This window comes from Nomascus leucogenys, chromosome 19 (genome assembly GCF_006542625.1).
Source record: "Nomascus leucogenys isolate Asia chromosome 19, Asia_NLE_v1, whole genome shotgun sequence".
Lineage (NCBI taxonomy): Eukaryota > Metazoa > Chordata > Mammalia > Primates > Hylobatidae > Nomascus > Nomascus leucogenys.
In genome coordinates this window covers 18,880,075-18,891,950 of record NC_044399.1, presented here as the reverse complement: position 1 = coordinate 18,891,950, position 11,876 = coordinate 18,880,075, and the positions used below count along the sequence as shown (strand labels likewise).

The 11,876-nt window shown below is 55.8% G+C and overlaps 1 protein-coding gene across 1 annotated transcript; it reads left to right on the top strand.

Moving 5' to 3' along the window:
* The first annotated feature begins 1,987 nt into the window (after positions 1-1,987).
* On the top strand, positions 1,988-8,638 carry OSR1 (odd-skipped related transcription factor 1). Its single transcript, XM_003275969.2, is given in 5 exon segments — positions 1,988-2,046; positions 6,547-7,243; positions 7,997-8,108; positions 8,110-8,229; positions 8,232-8,638. Coding segments are annotated over 4 exon segments (1,002 nt in total). The 5' UTR covers positions 1,988-2,046; positions 6,547-6,578; the 3' UTR covers positions 8,337-8,638.
* Positions 8,639-11,876: the final 3,238 nt, after the last annotated feature.

Below are 11,876 nucleotides of genomic sequence, written 5' to 3'. Positions count from 1 at the left end.
ACCCAAGCTTTGCTTATTTGGAGAGCCTGAGGCTGGAACAAGCACACTCCCTGTGCCCAAGGTGGAAGCCAGCAAAATTCAGCATTGCCCTGTGTAGACTTTCCCTCCAGGCCTTTCCTTGCTCTTGAAGCTTGCTCTTCTGGAATCTCTAGGAAGGAGGTGTGATCTCAGCTCCCTTCTCTTCCAAGGGTTCTTACTCTAGCAAGAGTGTCACTGCATCCTAGCAACTGCTAAGATTCCAGGAGCACGGACAAACTTATGTGAATCTCTTACTTCTGCACTAACCTGAGGCACTGGGTAAGAGCTGTTAGTTGGAGGAAAGATTGCACCCCCTCTTACTCCTCCTCAAACAAGATGAAGTTACCCAGGGGTTAGAGGCTAGATTCTGTTCTAAAGGCCTGGGGATATAAGGAAACCCTCTTTCAACTATGCCTTTGAGGAAGAGGAGTCTCCATGACCATCTCCCTAGGTCAGGTATTACCACCTTCTTCACCTACCAAGAAAATCAGATTAGCTTTGCAAACCAAAGCTGGAGATAGCAGAAGCTCTTCCGGAGAGAAGCAGTACAATACTTAGGGACCCACGGAATCTAGGATCCAGCTCCAAGAGTCACTTAGCAGCAACTCTGGGGCAAAGGCAGAGAGTGCAGTTGTGTGATCTGGACCCACTCAAGTCCCAGGAAACCAGTGACTCCTCCTTGCCAAACCCAAAGCCTGGAAGGGTATTCCAGAAAGGCATTAGGGAGGGATTGGGCTGGTGTCAGCCGGAGGTCAGCTTTCAGAGATGGGTAGTCAAGGGGGTGATGGTACCCTCCATAATGCCTATGCAATGAAGATAGAATTTTTAATGTCCAGAACTCTGATTCCTTTCCGATTAAAAACTCCACCTGAACCAGCTCCTTGACTCAGAGGCCCTGGAACTGACAACTTTGCAGCTCGTGTGGCTTGCCAGTGCAGCTCTCTAAACTCTGATCCATCCTAAAACAAATATGTGAGTAGAGAGTGCCACTGTGCATTGGGGTGAAATCTCAGAGAGTTCTGGGCCCCAGGAAAATAACTTTCCTGACCTTCTTTCCCTACTCTTTGTTCTTCTACTGGACTCCAGAACTTAGGGTCTGGGGTCAACCATAAGCACTCAGATGTTACAGCTCGCTTGCTTCCGTGACCCTAGCCCTCCCGCACCAGGAATTAACCAGCGCTGCCTGGGTTAACACCCTGGCCCCCAGCACGCTTGGATATCCAGGAGCTGCTCCACACTCGGGGTCTGCCGCCTCTGGAAAGAGACTCTGGGAGGAGAGGCGACTCTGTCAGGCGCCAAAGTGCGTTGAAACCTAAGCCGCGGTGTGGGGATCCCGGTGCACAGAGCTACTGCCCCTCCCTCCCTCCTCCCAAAGAGCACGGGCTGTGTCCTAGGAGCCCAAGTATAGGACCTCGAAACGTGCGGTGCCAGCCCGCTCTCATCCGCTAGGGACCCTTTCCTCCAGCGCGCCAGGCGTGCCGCTCTGGACCTAAAAGGGCATAAGGGGTCGCGCGGGACTGAAGAGGAGGGGACGCAGGTTGGGAGAGGCCGGGTCCAAGCGAGCACAGCTGCCAAAGTCTGCTGCCCGGGTCAGCAAAAACTTTGTCTTTCATTGCGCAGGCGCAGGGCAGGGTTGGGGGGCAGGGGAGGGAGGGGAGGAATCCTGAAGCAAGGGGCGGGGGTGGGGGTGGTGGAGGAGGGAGGGTGGTGGATTAAAATAAGTAGGCGGCTCGGTGCTAAGGGATGAGTGAGTCGGAGCTCGGCCTCTCCCCGGCACGTTCTCAGCTGCTCTTGGTTCAGACCCAGCGAGGGAGCCGCGAGCGAGGCTCACCGTCCCCGGCGGGCAGGACCTGGGGCTGCTGAGCGCTAGCTCCCGCGTGTCCGGCTCTTGGAGTCCCCGCGGCAGGAGAGGGGTCGGGACACTAGAGCTCCAGGGGCGCCTGTGGGCTCCAGCGCCTCCGGCTTCCCTGGTCCCCTTCAGCTAAAGCCCCAGAGACGTGCTCCGCCCCAGGACCTCTGCGGAACAAGGTAATTGCAGTCCTGCGCGCCTGGGCTCAGCAAAGCGAATGCGGGCAGGACTCCCAGGTTCCTTGTCACTGCGCGGCGGGTGTCTCCTCTCTCTCAATGCCCCTGAAGGAAGCTCTTGCCAAACGAATGCTGCAGGACTTTTGTGAAAGTGAGAGCAGGGTGGTTGGGGGTGCTGGCTCAGGACTTCCTGCGCGGGGTCCTCGGCCTCTGAGCGCTGGGGATTAAGGGGGGCGGGCCTCCACTACTGCCGCCAGCCCGCCCGGCTCTGCGGAATCACGGGCGAGGTGCCCACGGACTTTGAAAGTCAATCTGTGGGCACCCTTTAAGAAACCAGAGCAACTTCAGCGGGCACAAACTTTCCTGAGACGCGCTCCTAGCTCTGGCTGACGCCTTGGCTGACGAAGAAGGAAGGGAGAGGGAGTGAATGGCCACAGCCGCAGCCGACCGCGCCAGGGACAGGTGCATGCCCCAGCCCGGTAGCGCTTTCGTTCAAGTTTGTCTTTTGAGGAGTTGCGCTCTGGTATGAGGCTGACTAGACCCAAGAGCGCAGGGCCGCGAGTCTGAACCCCGCCTTGCACTCGCGCTCTAACTTAGGGATATTCTCCATAGGATGATTGCTCTTTGTCGTCAAGGCCTGGAGCGGAACCCTTGATTGTCCTGGTGCAGGGAGGCAATGCAGTGGGCGCAAGCACTGCTTTCCAGTTCGAGACCCACACACAGTACTAGTGGAAACTCTGTGGAGCCGTAGTGTCTCCGGGCTGGGGACCGGAAAAGTTCTGTTACTCCCCTGACTGTCCGCTAATCCAGCCGTCAGGAGAGAAAGAAGGGGGAAAGGGGTGAGGGGCTGCCTGCTGAGCTAATTTCTCCTCGGAAATGTCTCGGGTAAGAATGAAAAACCACGTTTAGTCCTTTTTCAGCAGCTCAGGCAGTAGCGGGTTGGGCTCTCAACTTGTAAAGTGCCGCGAGGGTTTCTTTGTTGCCACAATTTGGTAAATTTCACCCAGGCTAAGAGCTGTGCGTTGGCTCTGGGGAACAAAACCACGTGCAAGGCTAGGTGTCCCAGGTTCACAGCCCCCTAGGGAAGAGAAGGGCTGGAGGGGACTAGCAGCGACCGGCGGCGGGTAGATGTTCCATCCCAGGCTCCTCGAGGTAATTGCTATTTTATTAAGATTGGGGAATGGATCGCCGAGGACGCAGCGGACATTTAAGTGCAGCCGGATGACTGCCTTGCCAATGGGTTCGTTAGATCTCGTTTGTTGGGAGAATGCTATAGAAGTATCCGGTGCCGGTCAGTCCTCTTCACGGGGGTCCGGACGCCTGTCACCACTCATTGGAGATTCGATGTCAAGGCTGATTTTCTTGGGTTGCTGCTGGGCTCCCCCAGGCGCAAGCTCGTGGAGTTCGCTCCCGTCCTCATTAATGCAAGCAGTTAACTTGCTCACGCTCAATTAGCCCCGAATAAACCACTTTAATAGACTCTGCACACTTCATTAATGCCCGGCATAGGACTGGCGGCAGACCTGGGATTGGCGCTGCACCGCGCGAGGGACGTGAGTGTCCGCACTGCGCAGGGACCCGGGATCCCGAGCGCGAATTGCGTCTGCTGTGCGTGGTCGGGTCCTCTGATTCTTTCCCCCAGGTCCCGAGGCCCAATCTGTTTGAGTAATGGGTGCCTAGCCTGGGGAAGGGTTTTCCATCCTGTGTTTAAAGATCGAAAGTATTCGCCCTAGGGTTCCGGGGTCTGGGAAACCGGAGCCGGAGGGGCCGGGGGCTCGCTCATCCTTTCTGGCTGGAGAGGCTAGGGTGAGACTGTGTTTTTCTCTTAGCTGACCTCCTGAAACCGGATCGTGCTTTCGGCCCATTCTTGATACTAGTGTAAAGAGCCACGTTTCGAACGAATTTCGTCCCGGGGAAAGTCGTTGGCGGGAGCCTGGGGAGCCCTGGCTTCCGAATGCTTCAGAAAACAAGGAACGGGCTGGGCCGCGGAAGAAAATAAATGTGGTGTTGGGGAAAACAAGATCGGGCAGATAGCCCGGAAAGGTTGGCTCCCAGGAACCACTGTAGCTGCAAGCACTCCCCCTTCCCGGCACCCCCTACGGAGCCCAAGAGGGCTCCGATCTTGGCTCCTAGGAAGAAGGCGAGGAAAGGCCTAGCGAGGTTGGTGGTTTCTCCCACCCAGGCACGGAGCGGGTTCGGGCCAGTGTGCAGCCCAGAGTCCCACAGCCACGGCCGCTGGCTTGGCCTTGGATAGGCCAAGCACCCAGAGGAACATGGGGAGGCCTCCGCGGCGCCCAGCGGGCTCCGGGACTCGGAGATAAGGATCTGATTTCCAGCGCCTGGAAGGGAAGAAGAGGTGACAGCAATTCAAAGAGCGCTCATCCCTCCTAAGTCCAGGCCGACCTTTGAAGTTAGCGAGGCTTCTCCTCCTTCCCCTTCCCTAACCCAAATGGGTCCCAGCTTCCTCTCTGGCCCAATTTGAAATTTACTTCTCCTTCCTGTGTCCGAGCTCTGGGATAGTCTCAATTTGTCCCGGGCACGACCCGAGCTTGGCGCAGTAGAGATGACCGTTGCTGAAGCCACGGCGCTGCCGGCGAGACCAGCGCTCTGCTTCAGAAGCCAGATTACGCAGATAATATGCCTCCTCTCGCCCTGAGGCTAAATTCATTGCAACGGTTTTTATCCGAGTGCTAATTTAAACTGCGCAGGCAAATCGCTGCCAGCTCATGGTGTTTTTACACACCATTCCCAGGAAGACCTCTTTCCTTAGGTCCCACCACACAGCCAGTGGCCCCCTTGCCAGCTTGCAGGAGAAAAGGTTTTCCTGGGTCAACATTGTCCTCATACCTCCTGGGAAAAGGCACTGTACATCCCTGCACAGAGCCAGGCTTTGAAAGCCTCGCTGCAGCGAAAGACAGAGGAGTCTATGCCTGGGCCTTGCCCTGGGCTGAGGGTCAGCTCAACCTGGGGAGGGGGCATGCCAAACTAGGGAGCAGAGCAGAAGCCAGTGCATCCCAGGGAAGGGGAATTGCTCCATGTTAGAGGAAAGGACCTAGGAAGAGGAGAGTAATGAAGGGTAAAGGAAGAAGTCAACAGCAGCGGATTGAAGCTGGGCAAGAGAGAAGGGAGTCCCAAGGACCCTGCTGTGACAATGACTTCTTAAGTAGCCCCAAGCTAAGAGCCAGGAGTTCAGTGCTTGGGCTTCCCAAGGCTCCCTGACAGTTTAGATTTTGCTCGCCCTTTGCTTTCCTCCATTGGACACATCTGAATTAGGAGTGTCTGGGAGATAGAGATGAAAAGCTTTTTGGAGAGCTCAGATGTCTCCGTGAAGGCTGGAGACCATGGCCAAGGAGGTCTGGAGATGCCAGCCCCTGGTCACTTCAGTGTGGCTTTCCTCTGGCCTTGCTCAAGCTCTCCCACCTTGCAGTTGGAGGTACATAGACCACAGGAATGCAGGCCTGGCCTCAGTGTTCTTGCCCATAGGCATACCCACCTGCCCAGGGCTCACCACACACAAGAACATGCTGACAACCCAAAGACTCAGCTCCCTTTTTCTTTGGGGGAGTGAGGGCACTAACACCCCCTTGTTTGTGACTGCAATTGTTTGACAGAGTAAATGAATGTGGATATTAGCACCCTCCTTGAAAGCAAAGTGGTCCCCAAGGGCTAAGGCAAGGCAGAGAGTCAGTCCACAAGCAGCTGCAGAGAGAGTGGAGCCAACAGGTTTCACTTATACTAAGGCAGGGAAGCAGATTTAAGGTCAAAGTTGAGGGTTTTGAGGAGAAATATGACAGGGCTTCTGGAAGCCAAATCGAAGGTCAGCCAGAAGACCTTAACGAATGGGAGCCAGGAGGTGCCTGCATTTGTGTGCCTGTGTATGTGTGTTGTCTGTGAGGCTCTTCATGGGTGCAATGTGATCCCGTGTGTGTGTGTGTGTGTGTGTGTGTGTGTGATGCAGGGGTTCCTGCATTTTCTTTAAAGCCAGTGTTGTGCTATAAAACACTGGTTGTCCCAGTCTTTGCACCTTGTCAATTCTGCCTCAGAATGTGTGAATCCGCATGTGCATTTCTGTGTTTATCTGCAGATAAATGTGTAAGTGTGTTCCCCAGCTCCTGTTATCTTTGCAGGAGATTGTGATTCTGTGTTGACCCAGGCTTACCTGGCTGTCAGTTTCTACAGGACAGGCAGTTTCCCTGTGCTTGTTCCTTTCTCAGTGTCTTGTAAACAGTAGGCCCTTCCCTCTATCATGTTGTGTGACTCTGCCAGAGGCCATTTGGAGGGAGCCCTTAGACCAAGGAGGGTTCTGAAAAGAGGGCTCCCCTGCATCTTACATTCCCACCCTCTTTGTGAGGGCAGTGGGTTTTGGGAATGGGGTCTTAGACTCTTAGCTCCTGCGCTGGGTATGAGGAGAGGGTGTGGCTGGGCTGGAATTCAGGAGGAAGGCGACCCACCCTGAACTTCTTTATTACTCTCCACGCCCCTGCCTTCTTCTTTTCTTTGCAGATCCGGATTGAGAAGCCACTGCAACTACCGAAATGGGCAGCAAAACCTTGCCGGCGCCGGTGCCTATCCACCCTTCCCTGCAGCTCACCAACTACTCCTTCCTTCAGGCAGTGAACGGCCTGCCCACAGTGCCTTCGGACCATCTGCCCAACCTGTATGGTTTCAGCGCGTTGCACGCTGTGCACCTGCATCAGTGGACGCTGGGCTACCCGGCCATGCACTTGCCGCGCTCTTCTTTCTCCAAAGTGCCGGGCACGGTGTCCAGCTTGGTGGACGCGCGCTTCCAGCTGCCCGCCTTTCCCTGGTTCCCTCATGTCGTTCAACCCAAGCCCGAGATCACCGCTGGAGGCAGCGTTCCAGCGCTGAAGACCAAGCCGCGCTTTGATTTTGCCAACCTGGCCTTGGCAGCAACGCAAGAAGATCCGGCCAAGCTCAGCCGCGGGGAGGGTCCAGGCTCCCCTGCGGGTGGGCTGGGTGCCCTCCTCGACGTGACCAAGCTGTCTCCAGAAAAGAAGCCCACAAGGGGACGTCTGCCTTCCAAGACCAAGAAGGAATTCGTCTGCAAGTTCTGTGGCCGCCACTTCACCAAGTCCTACAACCTACTTATCCATGAGCGGACGCACACCGACGAGCGGCCCTATACCTGTGACATCTGCCACAAAGCCTTCCGGAGGCAAGACCACCTACGAGACCACAGGTGCGGCACTGCGGGTGGCCCAAGAGAGAGCTCTCTGCCTCTGGCCTCACCATCTTCCTCCCTAACGAGGTTCTTGAGACCCCCTACTGGCTCCAAGCCTCTGGAGCTTCAGGGAATTCTTTAAAATCAAGAAGGAAAGCCTAGGAGACCCAGGGATAGGTTTTGGAGCACGGGTTCAGGAAATGTGGGAATAAATAGGACCCAAGATTAAGTGAGGTCTCCGTGAGCTCCAGACAAGCACACAGCTTCCTCTGCCCCACTTCCTTCATCCTCAGGGGTGTCCAATAGAAGTTTCTGCCATGAAGGAAATGTGACATGTGACACGTGACAGTTAAGTATTTGAAATGTCTGAGAAACTAATTTATTTAATTTTAAGTAATTTTAATTTTAATAAGCACACATGCTAGCGGCTACCATCTTCGACAGTGCAGGTCGAGCAAATTGTCCGACCCCAGCTCCCTTTACTCCTCTGCAGTGCTGACCTTATAAGGAGGCCAAGTTTGCCCCTCCTGCCCACCAGGAAGGCATCTTAAACAGGTGACTGAACCTGTTTAAGGATCAGACTTTGCTAAAGCATCTCCTTTACCTCCCCACTCCATCCCCAATTAACATTTTGCCCCATCCACACTTGGTACCCGACTATACACTTTTCCTTTGAGGGCAAGTGCCCCACAGCAGTGGGAGGGGATCTTGGACAACTGTTTATAACATTGCATCATTTTGCAAGGATGAACTCTCTGTTTCTGCCCTCAGATATATTCACTCCAAAGAGAAGCCCTTCAAGTGTCAAGAGTGTGGGAAAGGATTCTGCCAGTCCAGGACTCTCGCTGTCCACAAGACGCTACACTCACAGGTGAAGGAGCTCAAAACCTCCAAGATCAAATGCTAAATACAGCCTCTGGGTCACAAGGACCCTAGGCCCAGCGGCCCTCTCCTCCATAGGGACCAGAAGCCTGACTCTGGCGGGCAGCGGGAGAGGCGCTCGCTCGGGACCTTCCACCTCTCCAACATTGTCCCCTGGGTCCCTGGCGCACGCGGCACTTCAGAGCCCCGCCCGGGGCCGCGACCCCGACCGTCCCTGCTGCTCCCCTAGGACGCGGCTAAACTCTTGGCCAAAAGCCGGTACTCACGTGGCGGAAGGGAAACTGCATTAAAAAAAGAACGAAAGCTCCGCGGAGCCGCAGCGGCGCCTCTCCCAGAAGTATTACTTTTTCTATTGTTATTTTATACGTTTTCTTTTTTGTTTTTGTCTTTGACCATATAAGCTTGTAACTCTGACTGCAGAGAGTGAGGGGAGAGGGGAGAGGCAACGAAGTCCTTAGCACTGGCAGCTCCCACCTCCTCCTCCCATCCCTGCCCCCACCCCCGGAGCCTGCAAAAGTGTAATCCCTGTATCTGCTTCAGCCTCCCGCCCTAGGGACCGCAGGGAAGGAGCGCCCCCTCCCAGCTCTTGCGGCTCAGCCGGCGGCCGGCCGTGGGCTCCGGGACTCGGAGAGCGGGACGGGGACGTCGGGCCTGGGGTCTGCAGGGGACCTGGCCTCCGCTGCCGCGACACTGCGAGGGAGCAGCCAGCCAAGAGCCGGGCGTTGTATTGCGATTGGCACTTTATGCTGACCATCGGTAACGGACATTTATCACTGGAGTTTTTTTTTTTTAACTATTAAATAAACGGTTATTTTACAGGCAATGCAGGATGGGTAATTTCCCTCCTAAACGCAGGAAACCGGTTGGGTCCTCTCTTCGAGAGGACCAGGTTTCTCTGCTGGACGCCAGAGTGTCCCCCTCCTACCACCCCGTCTTATTAGGATGACAGGGCTGAGATGGGTGGAGCAACGTACTCTCTCCCGATTAGGTCTGCCTCTGCCCCACCATGTATTGATTTTCTTACGTTGCTCCTCCGCTTCAGGGGTAGGGTCTCAGCTTTCCCACTCCTCACCTCTAAAGTGCTGTGAGTTTACGAAGAACCTAAGCCTGAAGGCAGAAAACCGCCCGTGAGAAATCCCAGAGTCTCTGGGTGCTGAGACAGCGTCTCTGGGTGCTGAGATCACTTAGGGTGCAAGAAGAGAAGAGAATGTCCTTCCCCACCCTAACCGAAGGCCTCCCTCCTGGCCTCTGGCTTTCGGCTGGGAAAGACCCGCCCTCACAGAGCCTCAGAGCTGTACTGTTTCCCGGGTCTCAACACTCGGGTGCAAATACACAATGACCGCTGCCTCCCCGGAACCTCAAACCAACTTCACTCCCTCCTTTAGGGTCCCTCAGACACAATTCTTTGCTTGGGACTTGTCCCCTCCTAGGATCGCGGCTCTACACCCACGAAGATTCCCTACAATTTTAAAGCCTTGTCAGGAATGGTGGGGGCGGGCGCCCTGGGAGGCCCGGGATGCTTAGGAGGAGAAATTCGAGTCCGCTCTCCATAAGCTGAACCTTCCCTGGGGTGTCTAGTTTTCCCACAATTAGAAGGCAGGCCGCCGGGGCTCTCCTTCTTGGGGCGAGGCGGGGCTCCCCCAGCTCCAGCGCCCTGACCGCGGGACCGCGCAGGCGGTGGCGCCCGCGGCCTTTCCCAAGCGCAGGATGGCCTCTCCAGCTTCAGCGCCCCGAACGCGGCGGCCGCGGATGACAACTGGACTATAAACTTCCCTGCTGCAGGGACCAAAAATCCCAGCCTCAAGCCGGGCCCTGGTGGCTGAGAAAGCGGCAGGGGATGCAGGAGTTAAAACGCTCTCCGCTTTCACCGCCCCATCCCCACCTCCTCCGGGAACGCTCCTAGGTCCTGTGCGGGCTAGAACTTCGAGGCCCGGGAACCCAACTGGACACTGGAGGCTGGCCCTGCCGGCGCGGACCAGCCCTGGCCTCCACGCTCACAGCCGCGCTGCCCCCTGCTGGCCGGCCCTGGAGAGGCGGCCCATGACTTGGCACCTCAAGGGGTCTTGCCCGCAACCTTGCGAAACCAGCAAGCATCTATGTGTTTGGTCCCAAAACCTTGACTGGCCCCAGGACCCACTGTGGATGACGGGCAGGGTGCTGCTGAGTCTGGTCTGGTCTGAGGGATCTTCATTAGTCGGGCACTATACCAATCCTTCTTCCAAGCAGTTCTCAAGCTCGCGCGCGGCCCAGGATTATGCCCCCATTCCTGAGAACTGGGGCCTCTGACTGCGTGGAAATGGGGTTAGCCAGTAGGTTTGGGGGTGGTGTAGACGGTCTGGGCCCAAGCGGCGCACGCAGGTTGTGGTGTGGTTTGTGCCTGACCATAGCTTGTACTAGGGTTAACTGCAGAAGCTTCGTTGGTTCCTTTAAGAAGCCCCAGGAGGCTGCGGGCCGTGGTTGCTCCAAAACAACCAGAGTGCATGGGTGAACACACACACACACACACACACACACACACACACACACACACGGCGCCCTTCCTAGTCCCTTGGCTCTTTCTGGGATGCTGTCCTTGGGGTTGTCTATGGCTGCTCTTCCCTAGCCCCTGACATCCCTCCACCTCCCAGAACACATCATTCCACCTCCCTGAAGACAGAGCCTCTGCAGTTCCCCGGGGCCTCAGGACGTTATAAATGCGGTGAAACTGGGAGGTTTGCCAGCCATGTTAATCCTTTTTGGGTCACCCCACCTCCAGCACTGTGAAACCCCTCCCAGTCCAAGGTCTGCAACTGAATGTCAGTATCAAGTGTGCATCCTCAAAATAACAGATTTCCAGTGCAGAATTTTAAATTGGGGGTGAGGAATGGAGGGTGGGACAGGGTGATGCGCAGCAACTCCCTGGCCCTCTCAGAATGCCTCTATTTGCTCTACTGATGTTCGCTGTTATCCTGGTGGACTCAGAGATCACGTCTCACTGCAGCTTGTTCTAGTGATTCATAGACTGTGCAGAAACAGCAACTACGGGTGGAAAGGCCGGCTGGGCCTGTGGGCCATCGGACTCCATCCAGGACACAATTCCCAGGTGATGTGGTTGGTTGATGTGGTTGGAAACTAGTGCCCCAGTTTCCTGCTCGTACTCAAGTGTGGGTTGCACAAAAAGTGCAATTGAGAGGGTCAGAAACGTGGGTGAGTTTTCTTGCCTGCCCCAATTTTTCCCCCAATACATCTCTAGAAAGTCCCAGCTCTCGTCTTCTCTCTGGACCCCCATCACAATAAGCTTCGTTGGTCCCAGTGACTGTCTCTGGCGCTCAGCGTTGCTGGGGCTATTTTTCAGGAGAAAAAGAGGCCGATGGTGCTGGCCAGGTGGAGTTCAGCTGGGGCCCTTCTCAAAGCTGCTAGGCCTGCAGTTTTTGTGTACGGGTGGGGAAACTATCTGGCCTAGGACAGCCTCTTGGGCAGGGAGGGCGGAAGGTGCCAGAGACCCTGGGCACAGCCCGGAACTGCCAGATGCTGTCTCCGGTAAGATAGCAGGTGCGTCCTGGGAAAAGCAGCTTGCAGGAGCTTCTTCCTGGGAGTGTTTCAGGTTCTACCTCCTCTTTCCAGAGTGTAGTTAGGGGTTAGGGACCCACTAAAAAATGTTTTCCCGCGTACTTCCTTGCCGCGGAATTCACTGCTCACATTGTGGGGAGGGACGCAATGGGATGCTCTAGGGCTCCCTGACGTCACCTCAGCTCCAAGAACCTCGAGGACCTGATATCCTAAATCCGCT